Genomic DNA, 20402 nt, shown 5'->3' on the forward strand with positions numbered 1-20402 from the left:
AAGAAATAAACAAGAAAAAAGTTAAGCAGTTATTGGAAGTTATTTTGCCCAACTATATGCCAATAAATCTAGTATTCTATTTTAAATCTAAATATTCTATTTTGTCCAACTATATGCCAATAAATCTATTATTCTATTCTAAATCAAAATATTCTATTCAATAAAAATAATTAACTTTAGCAAAGTCACAGGATACAAAACAAACTCACATAAATATTTCAATTTATGACCAACAAAATCCAAAAGGAAGAGATGGAAAAGTAAATTACATTAAAAATAACTGAAGACAATATAAAACACCAGGGGTATATAAAATACATGGGGGTTGGACAGAGGAAGAGGGGTGGGACTGCAGGATTGGGTGGGACGGAGGGACTGGAAAAGTGGGAAAGATGGTCAGACTCCAGGTGGGGCTGGGTGGGACGGAAGGATTGGGGGTGGGGTCGGACTGGGGCGGTGGGTGCTCAGACTGGGGGATAAGTGCTCGGACTGGGAATGAGAGACTATTCTTAACCAAGAAAATATTTTTTTCCTAAGACCTGTTATTTTTTAATGCTTTATATATTTAATAGACTGTCGGACTGTGGGGTGGATGCTCAGATTGGGGGGTGGGAGACGGGGACTATTTTTAACCAAGAAAATATTTTTTTCCTCAACTTTGATATTTTTTAAATGTTTTATATACATAATAGACGGTTGGACTGGCAGTGGGTGCTCAGACTGGGGTTGAGAGACTGGGGGACTATTCTTATCCAAGAAAATATTTTTTTCCTCAAACATGGTATTTTTAAAATGCTCGATATTCTTAATAGATGGTCGGACTGGGTGTGTGTCCTCAGACTGCAGGGTGGGTGCTCAGACTGGGGGGGTAGAAGGGTCGGACTGGAGGCTGGATCCAATCATTCTGGAAGATAATGGTTCAATCCTGAGACTATAATCATAATAACAATAACAACAAGAAAAGCAGTTAATATTTATATAGCACTTACTGGCAGTGTGTTAAATGCTTCACAATTGGAAGTTTTCAAGCAAAGGGTGGATGACTACTGCTTTGGTATGAGGGGTTCTTCTTTTGATATGGTCTACACTAGATGATTTCTGGGGGCACTTCTTAAATTCTGCATTTCTGAGATCTGATGATTTGTAGTTCCAAGAACTTTGCAAGAAGTAAGACATGCCACATTTGACTCATAATCATCTGGAAGTCCACTAAATGCCCTGAATCTTGGTGCAGTCATGCCACCTCCATTCTATACTTATGCTGTTGATTTTAAAATCAGTAGACTTTACATTTATCCCTATATAAATTCATTTTATTAGCTTGTCAGCACCTTACATTTTTATAATTATAGCCTAAGATTAGTTTTAGCTTTTTTTTAGTATTTGTGCCATACTGCTGGCTTAAATGGGTCTTGTGATTAACTAAAAACCCCAAATGTTTTTCACAAAGTAGGTGTGTAATAAGTATAATTCTATACTTATTAAGTTTATTTTTAACCTGAAATCAGACTTCTATTTTTATCTTTGTTAAAATATATCCTATTAAATTTAATCATTCAATAAAACTAATACTTTGAATTTGTAAAGCATTTTTCTGTTTTAAAAGCACTTTCACATAATTTTTTTTTTTTTTAGTTAGTAATGATCCTGGAGAGGAAATGTCACAGCATTAGACCCAAGGTCTAATGCCTTAGAAACAGACTGACAGATGAGCATTTCCTTTCCTTTGGCCCCCTATTTAAAATGTTTGCCCATCACTGGACTAAGCTCTTGAGATGCTGGACAGGTGCCCATTTGGCTTTCTAATGCATGCACAGTTTTATAATCCTTTGAGTTTAATGTCGAATTGCTCTCCAAGATGGTTGGATCAGATCATAATTTCAATGGTGTATTAGTGTCCTGATTTTCCATATCCCTTCCAATATGTGTAATTTTCCTTTTCTGTTATGTTAGCCAATCTGATATATGGGAGATGATACTTCAGAGTTCTTTTACTTTGCAATTTTCTAATCAATAGTGATTTCGAACATTTTTATATGTCTATAGATAGCTTCTGTCTTAGGGATAATTCTATTCTAGCATTCCTTATAATTTTATGCTGTAGACATTGCAACATTAGTGCTATTTATGGACTCAAACATATTGAATATAATATTGAATAAAGATAAAGAAAAGCACAGAAAAATCTCATTATATATCAATAAATATTATCATAAATTTTGTGTGTAAGACATCTATAGGTCTATTCACAGAATGAAGCAATACCCAAATTAAAATAATTCCATGTGCATTCAAATATTAAGACTCAGTTTTCATTTTAATAAGATTTGACTTGCTGGGCAAATATTAAAATTGTATAGTTCTAGGTTTCAATACAGATTAATTTGTTTTATATTCCCAAATAGTTCTTGTTACTAAACAAACTCTGAGTCAGTGTAGTCCCATGGAATTAGTGTTGTTCCAGGAGTCAAAAGTCCTGAATGTGGAACTTGACTCTGCCATCATCAAGTCACAACTTTTCTGCCCTTTACTTTCCTTATTTGGAAAAGGATAAAGTTGAAACTTGATCTATAATGTCTCTGCCAGCTTTAAATCTATAATTATTTTGCATATGAGATTAGACTTCGTACTGTTTCTTTTTGAAATTACATTGACTTTGTTACATTTATTTCCATTTTGAACATATTCAGTAATCCTTTTCAGTTATGAAATTTAGCTAAAATGTTTTCCTTTTAACAGTGAAACTTGGGACTAATCTTGGATTCAGGAGACCTGGGCTAGTTGAACTTCTATTATTATTTACGTGATCTTGGATGAGTTGCTTTCCTCTCACTAGTTGGTCCTCAGTTTCCCCATCTGGGTTAGATTATGGATTTAAAGCTGTAAATTTGGAGGCCAACTAATACAACCCTCTCATTTTCCAGGTGAGGAAACTGAGGTTATGGCTAGGTGACTTGCCAACTATCAGAGATAGGATTTGAAGTAATTTCACATTTAGCACTTCTCTGCCTAATTATGGATTATATTTATGACAGCCACATCAGCAAGTGTTTATGAAATGTCTACTATGTGACAGGAACTATGCTAAGAGTTATGAAGACAAAAATGAAGCAGCCCATGACCTCAAGGAGCTTATTTCTATTGTAGGAGACAAAAGGCACATATGTTAATGCAAAATATGCAAAGTAAATGCAAGGAAATGTTTTATGGAATTAACAACTAGAGGCCTCAGGAAAGATCTTGTAGTGGTACTTGAGGCAAGTTTTGAAGGAAAGAATCAACTTTAAGTGCATGTCTGGATCATATCAAGAGGCTAAAACATTGTTGAAATTATCCTGCAGCAGCACGGGTATGGGTCCTGGATTGTGAAGTTTTCCAGTATTGAATAGTTCAGCATGTGACTTAGAGGGTGTCCATCTATGTCTTGGTTTTTTTTGGCGGGGGGAGGTTTTTGGGTATGTTTTGATAAGTAAAAATTTTATTTTAAAAATATCAGTAGTGTTCGGCTTTTAAATCAGTGTATTGCAACAGCAATGTTCAGCAGATGCTATAAATTTGTAAAAAGAACATTCCTGTCCATTTACATTGAACCGTTACTTTTTTAGTAGTTGCTTTATGCAATATGTAGACTTTCTGGATTTATTTTTTGCAGTCATTATAAAATCCTCACTCTCTTGTGGCCTAAAAGAGAATTCTTATTCTTGGCTACTTTTTACTTCTAACAATCTACATTTTCTTTTGATGACTACAGCTATGGGTTATTGGAATATTCCGGTTTTCTAATAAATTTTTAAAGAAAAAAAATGAAATGAGAAGGGAGTGTGTTTCAGATATGGAGAACAGCCAGTACAAAGGCACATGGATGGTAGGTGAGTGTCCTTTGTGAAGAACAGCAAGAATGCCAATCTATCAATCAGCCAACTAGCACTTTATTTTTTTAAATTTATTTTTGTTTTTAATAATAATTTTTTTTATTTTCCAGATTACATGCCAATACAATTTTTAATATTTGTTGTCTTATATTTTGCAAACTGTTCTCTCTATCTCTCCCAACCCTCCTCTACCTCCAAGAAGGCAAGTAATATAACATAGGTTGGATATATGTTATTATAATACATATTTCTATATTTGCCATGTTGTGACACACCAGGCAACTCTTCTAAGACTTTCATTTGAATAGGAAATTATTGAGCTCTATTGCCAGAGGGAATTTGCTCACCTGGGAATTTGCCACACTAAATAAATCACAGGTTCACTTTCCTATTCCCATCAAATTCACCAATCATGGCTGTGGCGGATACCTTTGCTTCTGTAAGAAGAGCCATACGTAGCAATCTTGGTGCCCTAGTGCCCTAGCAGTATAAGATATAATCACAAATCACCTTCATAGTTCTTGTTGTGAAAATAATGTAAGAAGTGATTAAGACAAATTTAGCGGAGTAGGAGGTGAGGATTAGTTACTAAAATTTCTTATTTTAAGTAACTAGCCTTGCTAACAAAATGATTCAGTTGTGCACACAAAAAGAAAAGAAAAGCAAACAACTAGCACTTTATTAAATGTTTACTGTGTGCCAGCCACAGCACACTAAGGACTGTGGATACAAAGAGAGGCAAAATATAGTCCCTGACATCAAGAAGCTCTCAGTCTAATAGGGAGACAGGATGCAATCAACTATGTATAAAAAAGATATATACAATATAAATTAATAAAAGTCAGAGAAAAAGGGCATTCAGATTAAGGAGGATTAAGAGAGCCTTCTTGAAGAAGATTGGACTTAAGTTGAGAATTGAATGAAGCCAGGAAAGCTAAGAGGTGAAGAATGGAAAGAGCTCCAAGCATGGGGGAGAGGAGGTGAAAATGCTAAGAGCCTGGAAATGGAATGTATCTTATTTGAGGAGGAGCAAGGAAGCCAGTATCTCTAGATTGCAGAGTATGATGGATTGTAAAGTGTAAGAAGGTTAGAAGGATAGAAGGGCCAGCATAAAGAGGATTTTATATTTGATTGCAGATGTGATAGGGAGTCATTGGAATTTACTGAGTAGTGGGAGGTGGCATGGTCAGATCTGCTTTATGTAGATTATTTTGGTTGCTGGGTGGAGGATAGATTGGAGTAGAGAGAGACTTGTGGCAGGGAGACCAAATAGCAGGCTATAGTAATAGTCCAGGTATGAAGAGATGAGCACCTATACAAAGACAGTGTCATGTCAGAGAAGGAAATATATAGGGTGAAAGGGAAGGGAACATATTAAGTGCCTGCTATGTGCTAGGCATTGTAGTAAGTACTTTCACAAATACTCATTTGATTCCAAACTCCACCCCCCCCCCCTTATAACTCTGGATAGTAGATGCTATTATGATTGCCATTTCACAGTTGAGGATACTGAGGCAAGGGTTAAATGACTTTACCAGAGTCACACAGCTAGTAAGCATCTGAGGCTTGATCTTCCTGACTCTTGCAGCAATGCTCTATCCACTGTGCCACCTAGTTTCCTCTATAGCAGGGGTCAGCAATGGATGGCTCTCGAGCCATATCTGGCTCTTTTGAGGGCCAGATATGGCTCTTTCTGCAGGAGCTATAAAGTCATTTTTTTTTCAGGTGCTGTTACAGGAGCGCTCACTGTGAGCACTGTACGGCTCTCACAAAATTACATTTTAAAAAATGTGGTGTTTATGGCTCTCACAGCCAAAAAGGTTTCTGACCTTTGCTCTATAGGGTGACATAGTTATAGATCTATTCGCTAAATGAAACAATACTCGATTTAAAAAAATTACCTCCTAAAATAAATATTTGGACTCAGTGTTGATTTTAATAGGATTTACTTTAATGTTAGGCAAGTATTGTTAAAATTGTTAAATTAATCCTATATTTCAATGTAGCTTAATTTGTTTTAAGTCTCCATATAGTTCTTGTTATTAAATCCTACTCTGAGACAGTGTGGTACCATGTTGGATCTAAAGTTAGAAGCACTGTTTGGAGTTTTTTGAGAATGGGGAGACATGGACATATTTGTAGGCATTAGAGAAACAGCTTGTAGACAGAGTTTAAAGTTAAGTAAGAGAATGGGGATGACAGAGGAGGAAATGAACTGGAGAAGATGGAATGGAATGGGTTCACTTATGCATATACAGGAGTTTGTATTGGCATGGAGAAGGGACACCTATGCAAATGAGACAGGATAGGTAGAGATAGTGGCAGAAGGCATCTAGGAAATGTGAATTGAGGAAGACTGGAGAAGAGATAGTTCTTGGTGAATAACCTAAAATTTTTCAGTGAAACATGAAAAAAGTTCTTAGTTGAGAGGGTGGGGAGAAGAGGAAGCTGTGTATGAAAGATATGAGGAGGGATAAAAACATTTAGAAAAGCTGCTGTGATGATTAGAATAGTGAGTCATTAGGAAGGTGTTTGTTTTAAATTCTGGGAAGTGTCTAGCAGACTCCCTATGGACATGTGGGAGACTTTGAGACTACATTACCCATGATTCCAATGAGTCTTAGGGCGTGGGGACGTCAAAGGTCCCCAGGCAGGGGGCAGTTTAGATTCAGAGGAGGGCCAAAAGAATGCCTCTTGATCCTTCTGAGGAGCTGGGTACCAGAGGGACAGGATGGGCTCCGGTGGTAAATATAAAAGATAGGTGCGGTCTTATATATATTTTACCTACATGGCCATGGCTTTAATTAAACTACTAATTTCTCTTATTATATCAGTCCTTATCATTTTTAATCTTAACAAAGGTATAAAAATGTTGCTTAGCAGTGGAGGGCCCAGTTGAGATTATTTAACATAAACTTGTAGTGCATCCAGTTAGAATGGTTTTGTGATTTTCCCTAGCTTCATTTGATGACATGAGTAAGAGTAAAGGCAACCAATGGTGGGAATAATTGAAACCCAAAGTTTCACAGGGAACAATAAGTGATAGAAGAACAGAGTAAGGGATTCAAGAGAAGATAATGTAGAGTTGAGCAGTTCCCAAAGAGATTGAAATGATGAACCCTTAATGCAGCAGTGACAACCTGGAAAAAAAAACAAAAACAAAAACAAACTGAAGGCTGGAGGGAATTGGAGATAAAGAGAGAAAAAAATAATAGGATTGGGGGTTGCAGAGGGAGAGGTAGAATGAAAAGACTGTAATCAGATAAAAAAATTCTCAGAGTTCATGAAGATGAAAGTAGTCCTTTTGGGAAGGATGGCAAGATCCAGGGAATGGCCACCTTTGTGTCTGGTTGAGTGGAATGAGAGAAAAAGTCATGGAAAATTGATAAACTTAAGAACTAGGAAGTAAAAGTATTTGAGGGAGTATAACTATTTGTTAGAATTTCCTTAGTATACTGACAATTGTTGGGGAAGAAAAATTTCAAATTAGATTCAATTCATATGACAAAGGAAGAGGAATGTTCTAGAGGTCAATAGATAACAATCACCAGGATCCTGATTGTGTGATAAAAATAGATTCTACAAACTTCAAAGGAAAAGTGAATGAAAGTGTTAGATGGAGACCTGGAAGTAGCAAGGAGTGGCATACATATTCTAGTATCCCCACCAAGACCAATGAATAAGAAGATATGAATGAAAATGCATCTAGTGTTGGAAAGGATAGCCAAGGGAGTCTGGTATCAGGAGGGAGCAAAATTTTGGTGATTTCAAGAAAATAGTAGCTTTGGGAAACAGAATGGTTTAGGATGAAAATTAGTTTGTTACCTATGGAGCAGACATACCAAAGAGCACAGTGGAAAGAATAAGGTGGCTTTAGAATGGGACATTGGTGGGGTTGGGTGAGGAGAATGTTTGTGGTGGAGTATGAACAATGGCCATCTTGAGGTTCAGAATAACTATGATGGGGAGGAAATAACTGTATGGGAGTAGGTTACTTATTGAGGAATGAGTTCAGCTTGGTTATCATCTGGTTGGTTGATTGTCTTTCATATTTTAAAGGACCAAAATGACATCATTATTAATGATGTCTTTTGACTAGCACCTAAATTGGTTTTAAGTGAGGTAGAGTTGCATAAATGATCTCTTCCAGAGTAATTGAAGTCCAATGGCAAGACAAAATTCAAAAATGATTGGTGATGGCTCAGGATACAGTGGATGACCTTGTCTTCTTTGATGACTAAACAAGATCTAAGGGCTCCATAGTGCCTGCTTCAGCCACCTTCATGGCTGGGAGAACAAATTGTTCTCATTTACCTTTACTGCTGGGAGAAGTTTTCATATGTCTGGGGTAGACACTACCCTAATTCATTCTCAGGTTTGAGACCTGTTATCTTCAACCTGGTTTAGCCAGACAGCTGAGACAATTTACCCTGCTGCACATTATAGTTTCTTGGAGGCAAAGGTGAGAGTTGAGTGGGATGTGGACACAAAAGGAGAAAAGCAACTCTGAAAAGCACTTGGCAAACCCTCAATCTAAACATCTTCTTCTTCTTCTTCTTTTTTTTTTTTAAACCCTTACCTTCTGTCTTGGAGCCAATACAGAGTATTGGCTCCAAGGCAGAAGAGTGGTAAGGGTAGGCAATGGGAGTCAAGTGACTTGCCCAGGGTCACACAGCTGGGAAGTGTCTAAGGTCAGATTTGAAACTAGGACCTCCAGTCTCTAGGCCTGGCTCTCAATCCACTGAGCTACCCAGATGCCCCAATCCCTGAACATCTTGTACACCTCATCATTATCTATAAGGATTTGAAAGTGTACCTTAATGTTTAGGATGAGGAATAACATATAAGCCCTGAAATAGGTTGGAGTCAGGTTGCAAACTGAGGAGTTAATGCAGAGACAATAGGAATCATATCTAGTACTTCTCCCAAATCTTTCTTACTATTTAATGTACCAATTTTGGTATTTTTAGATTAGCATTAGGCTGTACTTGTATAGTTTTATTGGTGCTCTTTTCTCTGAAAAGGATGTATTTGTATGTGTGTGTGTGTGTGTGTGTGTGTGTGTGTGTGTGTATTCAGGCTGCCTGGACTCCATAAATATGAGGAAAAGGAGAGAGAGGAATGAAAGGACTTAGCCTAAGGTCAAAACTGGTAATATGATTTTTTTTCAGGTTGGTAGCAAAGACCCAGAAACAAATTAAGGGTTCATTGATGAGGGAATGGTTAAATAAATTATGGTACATGAATATAATGGTATACTATTGTGCTGTAACAAATTAGGAATAAAATGAATATAGGAAAGCATGGACAGTTTTGCACGAACTGATGCAAAGAGAAGTAAGCAGTTAGAAAAACAAGATACATAATGACTACATGGATTGGATGGAGAACAAGCACAAAGAGCCAAATATGAATGTTGAGAATTTAAAATAAGCAGCAAAGCCCTCTAAAAGATATGAGAAGATAACTCCCCACATCCCCTCACTTCCTTTGCAGAAGTGAGGGTCAAATGGTGTGTAACACTGCATATATCATCAGCTTTTTTCAATGAATTGGCCAGTTTTGCTGAAAAATTTTCCCCTTCCTCTTAAAATAATCTTTGCTATAAAGGATAACTCTTTGGGAAGGGGGAAGAAAAGGTATACAGGTGGAAGTTTAGGTGATGTTAAAAAAAAAACCGAAAATATATGTATTTGTAAAAGCTGGTAGTGCAAAAGATGAAAAGAAAACCTAGATCTCTTAATTAAGCATTCACTATGCAGTCCCTGCTTTCAAGGCCATTCAGTGGTTTGCTCACTATATAGCACTGCAAGGGTAAATTAAATGCAAACATCGTCTGTAGACACTATACAGGGACTAGAAGCGCCTAGGAATACTGAAAAGAAGAAGAAGTAAAGGAGGAATATTGAAAAAAAGAAAGCATGGTCTAATTGAGGGGAGGAGATATTAGAAAAGAGGCGGAGATGGGGCTAGGGAATATCCCCGAAGATCGATAGCTGCAGAACTCTGTTGAGGAGTTCCGATGTAGTCGATAGGCTTCTGCTTTCAGCGAACGCGCTCGTCCACGTGCGCGTTCTAGAGGCACATTCTGCGCAGTCGTGGTGTTCGGTCGCTATAGCGACGGCTCTAGGCAACCGCGAAGCTCTCAGGCCCCCACTCTGGAGTCTGAGGGCCTGATCTCGGATCCGTCCCCTACACTTCCCTCCGAACTCGATCCTCCTTCCTTCCTTCTTTCCCTCCCTTTCTACAGGGATCATGGCGACCGGATCGGCAGACATTCGGAAGCGTTTCATTTTCACCACCATCCAAAACTACTTCGGGCTACTCTCGGAGCCCTACGAGCTGTCGCACCTAAACAACTGCTCTGAGGTCAACAACTTCCTGGACGACGGAAATCAGTTGCTGCTTCGGGCGCAACGCCAGGAGACGGGCATCTCCTTGTCCAACACGGTACGCACAGCCCTGCGCCGTGAGAGCCTGGGATGCTGCAAAGCCCCGTGCGCTTGCGCCTGGGGAGCCCTGAGGTCCTGAAGTCCCGGGCGGCCTTTCCTTTCTTACTCCTGTGGAGCTGTGCCTATATGCGCATGCAAAGGGACCAGCTTGGGAAGTGCGGAGCACCGCAGGGATGGGGTTTGGTCTCCAGTCCTCTAGAATAAAAGTTCAGGCTGTCTTGCTCTCTGGGGCGAACTGATGTGTGGTCCTGGACTTTTCTTGCTAGTTCCCCCGGGGCTGGGGACGGGTGGAATTCAATTTATCTCCCTGGAGGGAATATCCACTAAGATTACTTAGCGTAGTAAGTGTTTGTGTTGACTCACCTTAATGAGAATGTTAAGGATTTTGGCCGGGCTCCTCCCAGCAGCACTTGAGAATTGTTCAAAGGGTAGGAAAGCCAAGATAAGTTACTTTTTGCAACACCAGTCTCTCAGCTGGACTATTTCTTTGAAACTGTTGTTTCTGTTTACATTCCACTATGGGTTAAGGATTAGGATTCCCTTTCTTGTTCAGTAGTGTCCGATTCTTTTTGACCCCATGGATTATGTTGTCCATGGAGTTTTCTTTGGCAAAGATAGTAGAGTGGTTTGCTGTTTCCTTCACCAGCGAATTAAGACAAAAAGAGGTTAAATGAATTGCCCAGGGTCACACAAACTGGTATGTGTTAGAGGTCGGATCCAGACTCATTTCCTGGTAATGTTTAAAAGAAATTACGGAATTTGCCAGGCAAATGTACGACCCACAAGATTCCACATATAAACTTCGCCTCCCCCCCCCCCCCCAACCTTTCCAATCAGGGAATACATGGGTGGAAACTACCTCTGCAAAATGGAGATAAGCAATTCCTCCCAGATTTACAAGGGTGTGAGTTTTTTGGGGTTATTTTTGTCTGATTTTTTTTTTGCGACTGAGCCCTCATATTCCTACTAGGGTGGAAAATGCAGTGCCATTAGTGTCTAAAGCAGCACAAAACTTTTGACTAGCTCTGTTTCTGATGTGGGCCTGTGTGCCTCTTGTAAAGCAACCTGGTGGCCCCTAGTGCTCCAGGGGTTGGGGGAGGGAGTGGGATTTTCATGCCAAGCTTTAGTGAGGACAGCCACTCTTACTGGCTTTTAGCCCTGTTACAGTTTAGTTTTTAGAACTCGTTACTAGACTGGAGCTGGTAATACCAGCCTTTGCCTATCCTGGTAGGAGGGATTACAAGCCTGAGCTACAAAATCCTAACTGTATTTTTACAGTTTTAATTGCTACTAAGAAGTTATCAGAGGTTCCTATGATACATAACACTCAAAGGCTGGAGTAGGATGCAGAGCATGTGACTCCAAGGCTGGCCTAAATTCTCTAGGACAAATTGCCTTATTAATTCCATGCCATTCTTTAAAATATATTTTTTTAAAGGTTCTGCTTTTATATTATTTTCTCCTTTTCTTCTTATAGTTCAGTTTTTATGGTTCACGCATGCCCCACTCTTTATGACCTCCATTTGAGTTTTTCTTGATGAAAATGATGGAATGGTTTGCCATTTCCTTCTCCAGCTCATTTTTCAGATTAGGAAGTGGAGGCAAAAAGGGTTAAGTGATTTGCCCAAAGTCATAAGGCTAGTGTAGTAAGTATCTGAGGTCAAATTTGAACTCAGGAAGATAATCCTGACTCCAGGCCTGGCACCAACCACTGTGACACCTAAATGCTTTATAATTCAATAATACCTAGCTTTTATGTTTGTAAAATCTCATAGGAGTATTATCAAATTTTTTCGTTCCATTAACCCTCGGAAGTATTATCTTCACTCATTTTACAGATGAGGAAACTGAGGCAGAAAGGTTAAAGAATTTGTCCAGAGTCACATATGTAGCTAGTAAATGCATGAGGCAAGATTTTAATGCATGTCACCTTGACTCTAGCTACTGGGTTTTAAGTTACTGTAAAGTAGTAAATTATATTTATATATGGCTTTAAGGTTTACTCTCTCCAGAATCAAATATAAAATCTTTTGTATGGTATTTACAGTCCTTCACAACCTGGCTCCTTCCTACTGGTCCAGTCTTCTTATACTTTATTCTCTTTTTTTATGGTCCAGCTACTCTGGTCTTCTTGCTGTAACTGACACAGAACACTCCATATTCCCACTCTGGGCCTTTTTTTCACTAGCAGTCCTCAATTCCTGGAATGCTCTGCCTCCTTAGCTCCACCTCCTGGCTTCTCTGGCCACTTTCAAGATTCAGCTTAAGTCCCACCTACAAAAAATGAAAAAGAAAGAAAATAAGCATTTATAGGTGGTACCTACTACATGCAAAGCATTGTGCTAAGTGCTTTACAAATATTATCTCATTTTTTCCTTTTAGTAATACTTAGAAATAGGTTCTATATGAGGAAACTGAGACAAATTAAGTATCACATAATTAGTATTGTCAGAGCTAGATTTGAACTCGGAGCTTTCTGACTCCAAGCCCTGGACTCTATCACTGCACTACCTAATTGTTCTTAGGTGGGCAAGCGCCATTTCCTGATTCTCTTTCATTGTTAGTGCTTTCCTGTCGAGATTATCTTCTGTTTACATTGCATATGTCTTGTATGTACATCATTATTTGCTTGTTGTCTCCCCCTAAACAATGTGTGAGCCTGAAGGGCAGGGGATTTCTGTGTATCCTCTGCACCTGACATAGTAATAATAGTAAGGATTTAATTAATGCTTATTGATTATAACCTTGTAACATAGTTTTGGTATTATATTCATTTTTCAGAGGAGAAGAGATTAATAGTAACATGTCTATATAGCTTTTAAGTTTAGCAGATTCCATTTATTAATTACAGTGTCCCTCTGAGAGAAGTATTTTTATTCTCATTTTATAGTTAAAGAAATGGAGGTTCAGAGACTGTATGGTCTATAGTAAGAGCCAGTAACTTGCAGAGCTGAGATTTGAATTTGGGTTTCTTTGATTGGAAGTTAAGGCATAGAATAATTTTTTTAAAATACTGCAGATTTTGCTATAATGTGTGATATTGCTATTATTTTTTGTGATTTTCAGTTCCTTTTAATGAAGGATAGTTAATTATACAAATTTATTGAGAAGTCAGTTGCTTAGAAAAGTGTTTTGCTTAGAGTGAAAAAATAACTCTGAAAACTTTAAGCAGAGTTTCACAATGAGATTAAAGTTGTATATGACAGTATGTAGGAAAAGCAAATAGAAAAACAAAAGTTATTTGAATAGCATTAGTGTTTGCATTTCGGATTTTATTTCTTTTCAAATTTTAACTTGGAGCCTTAAGCACCTTTGGGGAAGAAGAATCACAACTTGCTGTCTATTTTTACATTTTACAGAAGAGTTGAAAATTCTTTGGAACTCCACAACTGACTTTTTTTTCTCCTAGCAGAGTGGTTACATAATCCATTAGTAGCCAGCTATAGGATATGTGCTAGTGTTTTCTTTTTCTTTAGTTTAGCTAGTGATCATATCTTTTATATAGCTCATATTCTGCCTTTATTTAGGCTAAAGCCAGGTTGGACTTGACTTTCAAAACCTATTTCAGACAAAAGATGCTGTGATTTTAAAATGCTTTGCTTTGATGTTATAAAAAAAGACTTGGTTGTCACCTATGGCTGCTGTTTCAAAACAGAAGGCTAAAGTGTGCCTAGGAAGGTTTATAAGAAAAAAAGCGGTGCAATTCAACTACCACTTATTAAATGTTTTGTGCAAGGCATCGTGGTAGATACTGGAGATAGCAAGACAAAAACAAAATAGTGGCTGTCCCCAACCTGACTAGAAGATAACTTGAACATATTTAAGTATAAGAGGAGGAAAATTGAGAAGGGAATCACTAGCAACTGTGGGAAAACTTCAAAGAGAGAGTGGTATCTTGAGCCTTGAAAGAAAACAAGGATACTGAAAGGTGGAGAAAAGAGGGGTGCATTTTGAGGCTGGGGTCTAGCTTATATGAGTGTATGAGTGTGGATGATGGAATCTTCAATTCTCAAAAGAGCTGGTGATCCATTTTGCCTGCAGTATAACATTCGTGAAGGCTAGTTAAATGCATTAAGGCCGAGAAGCTGTGTGGGAAGTGACTATGGAAGCTGGTTAAGGAGTCATTGAAAGATCTTGAAAGAATCACAGAATTGAAGAGTTGGAAGGGACTTCAAACTAACCCATAAACAAAGGAATCTCCTCTATCATATACCTAGTAAGTGGTTGTCTAATTTCTATTGGAAAACCTCCTAAGAGCAGGAGTTCATTCCGCTTTTGGATAGCTCAAATTGTTAGCAAATTTTTGCTACTATAAAGAATCAGTCTCTTTGACTTCTACTCATTGCCTGATGGGCCAAACATAAGTAGTTTAAATCCGTCTTCTCATGGCAGACCTTCAGAATAGGAATTATCATGTCCGGAGTCCTTTTTATTCAAGCTGACTATGCCAGTTTCCATGAATTTATCTTCTTATGTCATGGATTTGAGGCCTTTCACCATTCCTAAATGTCCCGTGGACATTCTTCTATTTATTAACATCCTAGTGATAGTGTCCTGAAGTGAGCACAATATCACATAAAGTCTGATAAAGGCAGAATACAGTGGGATTACTTTCTTCCTGTTCCAGCATTCTGCGTCTTTCCTAATGCAATCCAAGTTTATATTAGCATTTTGTGTACTCCATTACACTGTTGACTTATACTATGCTTGCAGTCTACAAAAATCTCCCTATCCTTTAGAGTAGTGCTGTCTATCCATGCCTCCTTCTATTTATATTTGTGGAATTGATTTTTTTTTGTGCTCAAGTATAAGACTTTATATTTATTGCTATTAAATTTCACCTCCTAGTAATTCAATCTATTAAGATGCTTTTTGATTCTGTTATCTTGTGTGTTAACTATTCCTTTTAGTTTTGTGTCATCTCCACATTTGATGAACATACCACTTATGCTTTTATTTAGGAGAATGATAAATGTTAAGTAGCATAGGGTTGAGCATAGGTCTCTGGGATACTTTGCTGGGAACCTTCTGCCATGTTGACAGCTACTCTTTGAGTCTGGCCATTGGACCAGTTTAGAATCGATCAAATTGTATTATTGTCTAATAATGATACGAAATATTTTCCTGAATGCTTTACTAACAACTAGTTAATATATTGACAGCATTCCCCTCAATTACCAAGTTAGTAATCCTGTCAAAAAAGGAAAGGGTTGGCTTAGCAGAAATTAGAATGAATGGTGAAGCTGTACTGGTTCTTTGTAATCAATGTTTCCCTTTCTAGCTATTTGCTATATCTCTTTTAATGCTCCTTAAGATTTTCTCCAGGAATTGATGTCAAGTGCACTTGAGTATAAGAATGATATCAGAACTGGGCCATGTAATTTTGATGGCTTGTGGAAGTTATATTGGAGAGGAGAGAGAGTGGAAGTAGGGGACCAATTAGGAGATCATTAGTGTAGGCTTGGTGATATGAATTAGACTGTAGGATGGTGGCTCTGTGTGTGTAGAGAGAAAGGAATATATATGAGAAAGGTGATGGAACAAAAAAATTGGCAGTTTATTGAATTTGAGAGCTTGAAAGAAAGAGTAGACTCTAAGGTTTCAAAACTGAGTGACTGAGAGGAGGGTGATCTCCAGTAAACTCAGGACATGTGGTAGAAGTTCAGGTTGGTTGGTTGTGGACTTTTGGACTAGGAGAGGACCAAAATGACATCACTTGATGTCTTTTGACTCATGCATAAATTAGATTTCAGTGAGGCAGAGTTGCACACAGTTGTCAGCCTCACTCTCATCCAGAGTCGTTAAAGACCAGTGGCAAGACATAAGTCAGGATGACTGGATATGGCTCTGGATGCCATGGATGAGTGGATGACCTTGGTGCTTTCAATGTCTGACCAAACTCTAAGTGCTCTGCATTATCACCTTTGTGGCCATTGGAACAAATTGTTCCCAAATGCCTATTCTGCAGGGGATGTCTCTGCATGCCTGGACTAGACATCTCCCTAACTCACCAGCAGCTTTGAGGCTTGTTGATTATCCTTAATCCACCAAGGTAGTTGACCAAGGGGTGGCTGCTGTGCTTGCTGTAGCTTCTTGGAGGCACTGGTGAGATTGGAGTGAAAGGTAGATGCTGTGCAGGTCTGGTAGGGAATCATGAGTTTTATTTTAGAGATGATGAATTTGAGATGTCTGTGTGACATACAGGTAGAAATGTTCTGTTGGCAGTTGACAGTACATGTCTGGAATTTAAGACAGGGCTGAGGGCTGGCTCTATGGAATTATGAATCATCTATATAGAAATATAACTTGAACCTATGAGAGGTAAGGAAATGACCAAGACATTATGTGGAAAGATAAAAGAGAAGATGATTTGGGACAGAATCCTAGAGAGCACCAGGAGGCAGGAGGTGGGTCAGGCAGGATATAGTCAAGAAGACAGAAGAGAAAAAGGCATAATCAGAGAAACCAGGGGAAGAAAGAGGGCCCAGGAGGAGGAGGTGGTTAACAGTATCAAAACCCAAACTTGATCAAGGGAAGTGAAGGAGATTGAGAACGGAGAAAAGACCATTGATTTCCATCATTAGATAGTTAAACACATCATCTTTTAAAGTAAATATTCTAGATTAAGTTTTAAAATATGAATACCTATAGCTAGCATTACCTTTATGCCAGTAATCTATTTATTCCAAAGCCAGAAATCAGAAGTATGAAAGCTTGTGTTATAAAACTGTGGCATCAATTAATAAGAAAATAAACATTGATTAGTGTTTACTATTTGCCAAGCTTTGTGCTTAGTGCAGGGTGATACAAAGAAAGAGAAAAACATTAGTCTTCTCAGTGTATGAAAACTCATGGCTGGAAACAAGAAAAATAGCAAGAAAAATGATTATGGTCATTAACCCAGGGTGTCTCTTTCTTCACAATTGTCACCTTGTTTTAAAGCTTTCAAAAGTAGAGCATTTCCTTTTGGGGAAGAGGAAACCAAAAGATTGTGGGAACTGAACTACAAAACTTTTCCTTTGAACTTGTATATTTTTCAGATACTGAAAAAAAAGTGCCATTAATCGTCCTACTTAAAACAGGCCTAATTTAAAGGAATCTAGTTTAATTCATGTGTCACCTTGATTAAAAAGTGTGATGCCTAAAAATCTTTATAGGACATTTTGGAGGTAGGCTATGTGGAAATGATATTATAGTAGGTGGAAAACATAAGATCCTTGGGGTGAGATTGCTTTTATATTCAGTGAAAATCCTCTTTGTACTAGAGAGAGATATCTTATATCACAGTTCTGTAGGAGATATGTTTTGAACTACTTTTAGTAGTTAATACTACAGTTTTAACAAGCTTCTTTCAGAGGAGGCTGAAGCACTACAAAACCAGGAAAAGTAGTGGAGGGGAGATTACCTTTCATGGGGCTTAGAATGAGAAGCAGCTGAATAAGCTCATTGTCAGATGGCACCAGAAAGAAGAGTAAAAATACAAAATGAGGTAGGTCTGCAGATGTCTTTGTGATGATCTGTTCTTATCAACAATATGACAATAGCTCCATTTCCAAGCCAGCCAGGCAGGGCTTGCAGGGACTGCCCCAGGACTCATCAGTCAGACCACTGTTTGGGATGTTCTGGCTCCAAAAGGACCATCAAGCTGCCGGTGGAGATTCATAGGACTGAGCCCAAATCTTCAATAACATACTCACTTGAACTCATCTGTAGAGCTGCTGTTGTCCATTTATACTCTGCTTGGACTGATTTTCCCCAGGGGTAGCAAATTCCTACCTCCTTTTAGTCTGTTTTTGTGTTAGTGAATACTAAACTGTTAACAAGCCCACTGCCCAAACCCCGTTGGCCCCTCCTGCATTCATTGTCCTCTCTCTCCATCCTCTCGCATTCCACTCTAAATCTGCTAGTGCCTTCCACTGTGCTCTTTGGAATTACTCTTCCACAATTAGCAAGCTTTCCCTTTGTTTCCGACCTCTTCCTTTACTGCATCTTCCATCTTCTGGCACTCATTGAGACCTGGCTTTCCCTAGCATCCGGGGCCCCAATCTTCCTGTTCTCTCATGACATCTTCTCCCTGGTCCCAAAGAGGAAATTGGAAAATCCCTCGCTCTAATTGTCACTTCTACATTCTTCCTTTTACCACTAATCTTCAGTAATTTTTCCTGATAATTGTAATCTTCTTACCCCCAGGACATCCTTAAGTTTTCTCATTTAGTTCAGTGTCTGCCTCACAGTATTCCTTTCCATGCCAACTTCTGTTCTTGTACTAGGGGGACTTAGACATACAGATGTTATCGTTGTCTCCTACACTAACCTGTCCCTCAGGCTGCTCAGTTCCCGTGAGCTCCTCCTCCATCTCATAGGTACACATGGGAATGCTCGCTCCCCTCAGTGATCAAGAATGCTGAAATTCCTTTGTCCAGTTATAATTTCTTATAATTTTATTCCTTCCTATGTCTCAGTCCTCTTAAACCTACTTATTTTGATGGTGATCTCTGGCCTCTCTGTCCCTCGGTACTTCCTTAGGCCATCACTTCTGCTGTGACCATGCTTTTCTCCCTTCCTTGCTGAACCAGTTCAGTTGTATATATATAGTGACCTGGAAACTCCTCATCATGGGGGATTTCCTTGGCTTCACTGATTGGAGGACTAGCTGAATTCCTTGGACTGGACTCCAGTTTCTACCCTCATCCCCACCCCTCGGAACTCCTCTGTTCCCTTTTCAGCATTTTTTAGTGTGCTGTCTTCCCCCATTAGATTGCAAGCTCTTTGAGGGCAGGGATTTATTTTCTTTTCCTAACTTGTATCCTCAGTTCTCTGCATAGTGTTTGTTTCACTTTGTTGGCTATTTATTTTTCAGGCATGTCTGACTCTGTGATCTCACTGGGGGTTTGCCATTCCCTTCTTCAGCTCATTTTACACAAGATAAAACTGAGGCGAACAAGGTTAAGTGACTTGCCCAGGTTCATATGGCTAAGTATGAGGCCAGATTTGAATTCAGATCTTCCTGACTCTAGGCCCAGGGCTCTATCTACTATGGCGCCAAGCTGTCTCTGGCACCTTTGTACTTGGCACATAGTAGGTGCTTAATAACTGTTTATTGACTGACTAACTGGGGGCCCCTTGTTCCTTAGTTCTTGTCCCATGTTCCCTTAGCCAGGATCATGCCTTGTGAAATCTTGTCCTTGAATCATTCCATCTATCTTCACTACTACTCATGGATTGTTGAATCAAGCTGCAGGAAGTTGTGAAAAGGGCAGACTAGATCCATTACAGATTCATAATATTTAATCTCATCTGGGCCCACATTGCAACGAGTATTTTTTTTAAACCCAACTTATTTGCCCATTACTTGCCATAATGACTCTTTCTTTCTCTCCAACTTTCCAAAGAGCTCTTTCCCCTTTCAGTTGAAGATTTAGTTTCATACTTACTGGGAAATTAATGCAGTTCATGACCTCCGTCTTCCATCTTCTTTCTCCTCATAACTCTTTGATGTCATCTTTCACTGTTTCCATCTATATTTCCGTTTTTGCTGAGGAGGTATACCTTCTTTTCAAGGAAAATCTCTTTATATGTACCCTTGATCTCATCTCATTCTTCTCATCTTTTTTGTATATTGTCTCCACTATCTTTCTCTTTCTTTCTCTTTCTCTTTCTCACTTTAATTTTTGTTTTTATATCCCCAGCACTAGAGCCTGGAACACCATAATTTCGTAATAGATGTTTGTTGATTGATTGGTCTACCAGATTGGGGCTCCACTACTTGAGTATCTGATGTGACACTTTAGAATATGAAATTGGGAGGAGAAGCTGAATCTGACTCAATTTACCCAAAAGAAATCTATTGGAGATGACAAAAATTTGAAAACATTAAGAAATAAGTTTCAAGAGAAAGATTCCAAAAGAATAAAAAAGGTCATAGACTTAACAAGGCAATGTAAGGGGTAAAATTAGGGTTTGGTTGAGTGAATATTAAAAGGGGTGGTCACCAAGGAATTGAATAAATATCAATTCCTAATGAAAAACCTCAAGTCAAAATGACTTTTATGGTAATTTATTTATAAAATATAGGAGA

The 20402-nt window shown here is 38.5% G+C and overlaps 1 protein-coding gene across 2 annotated transcripts in view; it reads left to right on the forward strand.

Annotated features, from left to right (window-relative positions):
- Positions 1-10127: 10127 nt before the first annotated feature.
- The window catches only part of DYNC2H1 (dynein cytoplasmic 2 heavy chain 1), a 390998-nt gene continuing 380723 nt past the window's right edge, over positions 10128-20402 (forward strand). For both annotated transcript variants that reach the window (XM_044668721.1, XM_044668720.1), the window contains exon 1: positions 10128-10322. In XM_044668721.1, coding sequence (XP_044524656.1) covers positions 10128-10322 — 195 coding nt within the window. The remainder of the gene's footprint in view (positions 10323-20402) is intronic.

The sequence above is a fragment of the Gracilinanus agilis genome, chromosome 3 (genome assembly GCF_016433145.1).
Source record: "Gracilinanus agilis isolate LMUSP501 chromosome 3, AgileGrace, whole genome shotgun sequence".
NCBI classification, from domain to species: Eukaryota; Metazoa; Chordata; class Mammalia; order Didelphimorphia; family Didelphidae; genus Gracilinanus; species Gracilinanus agilis.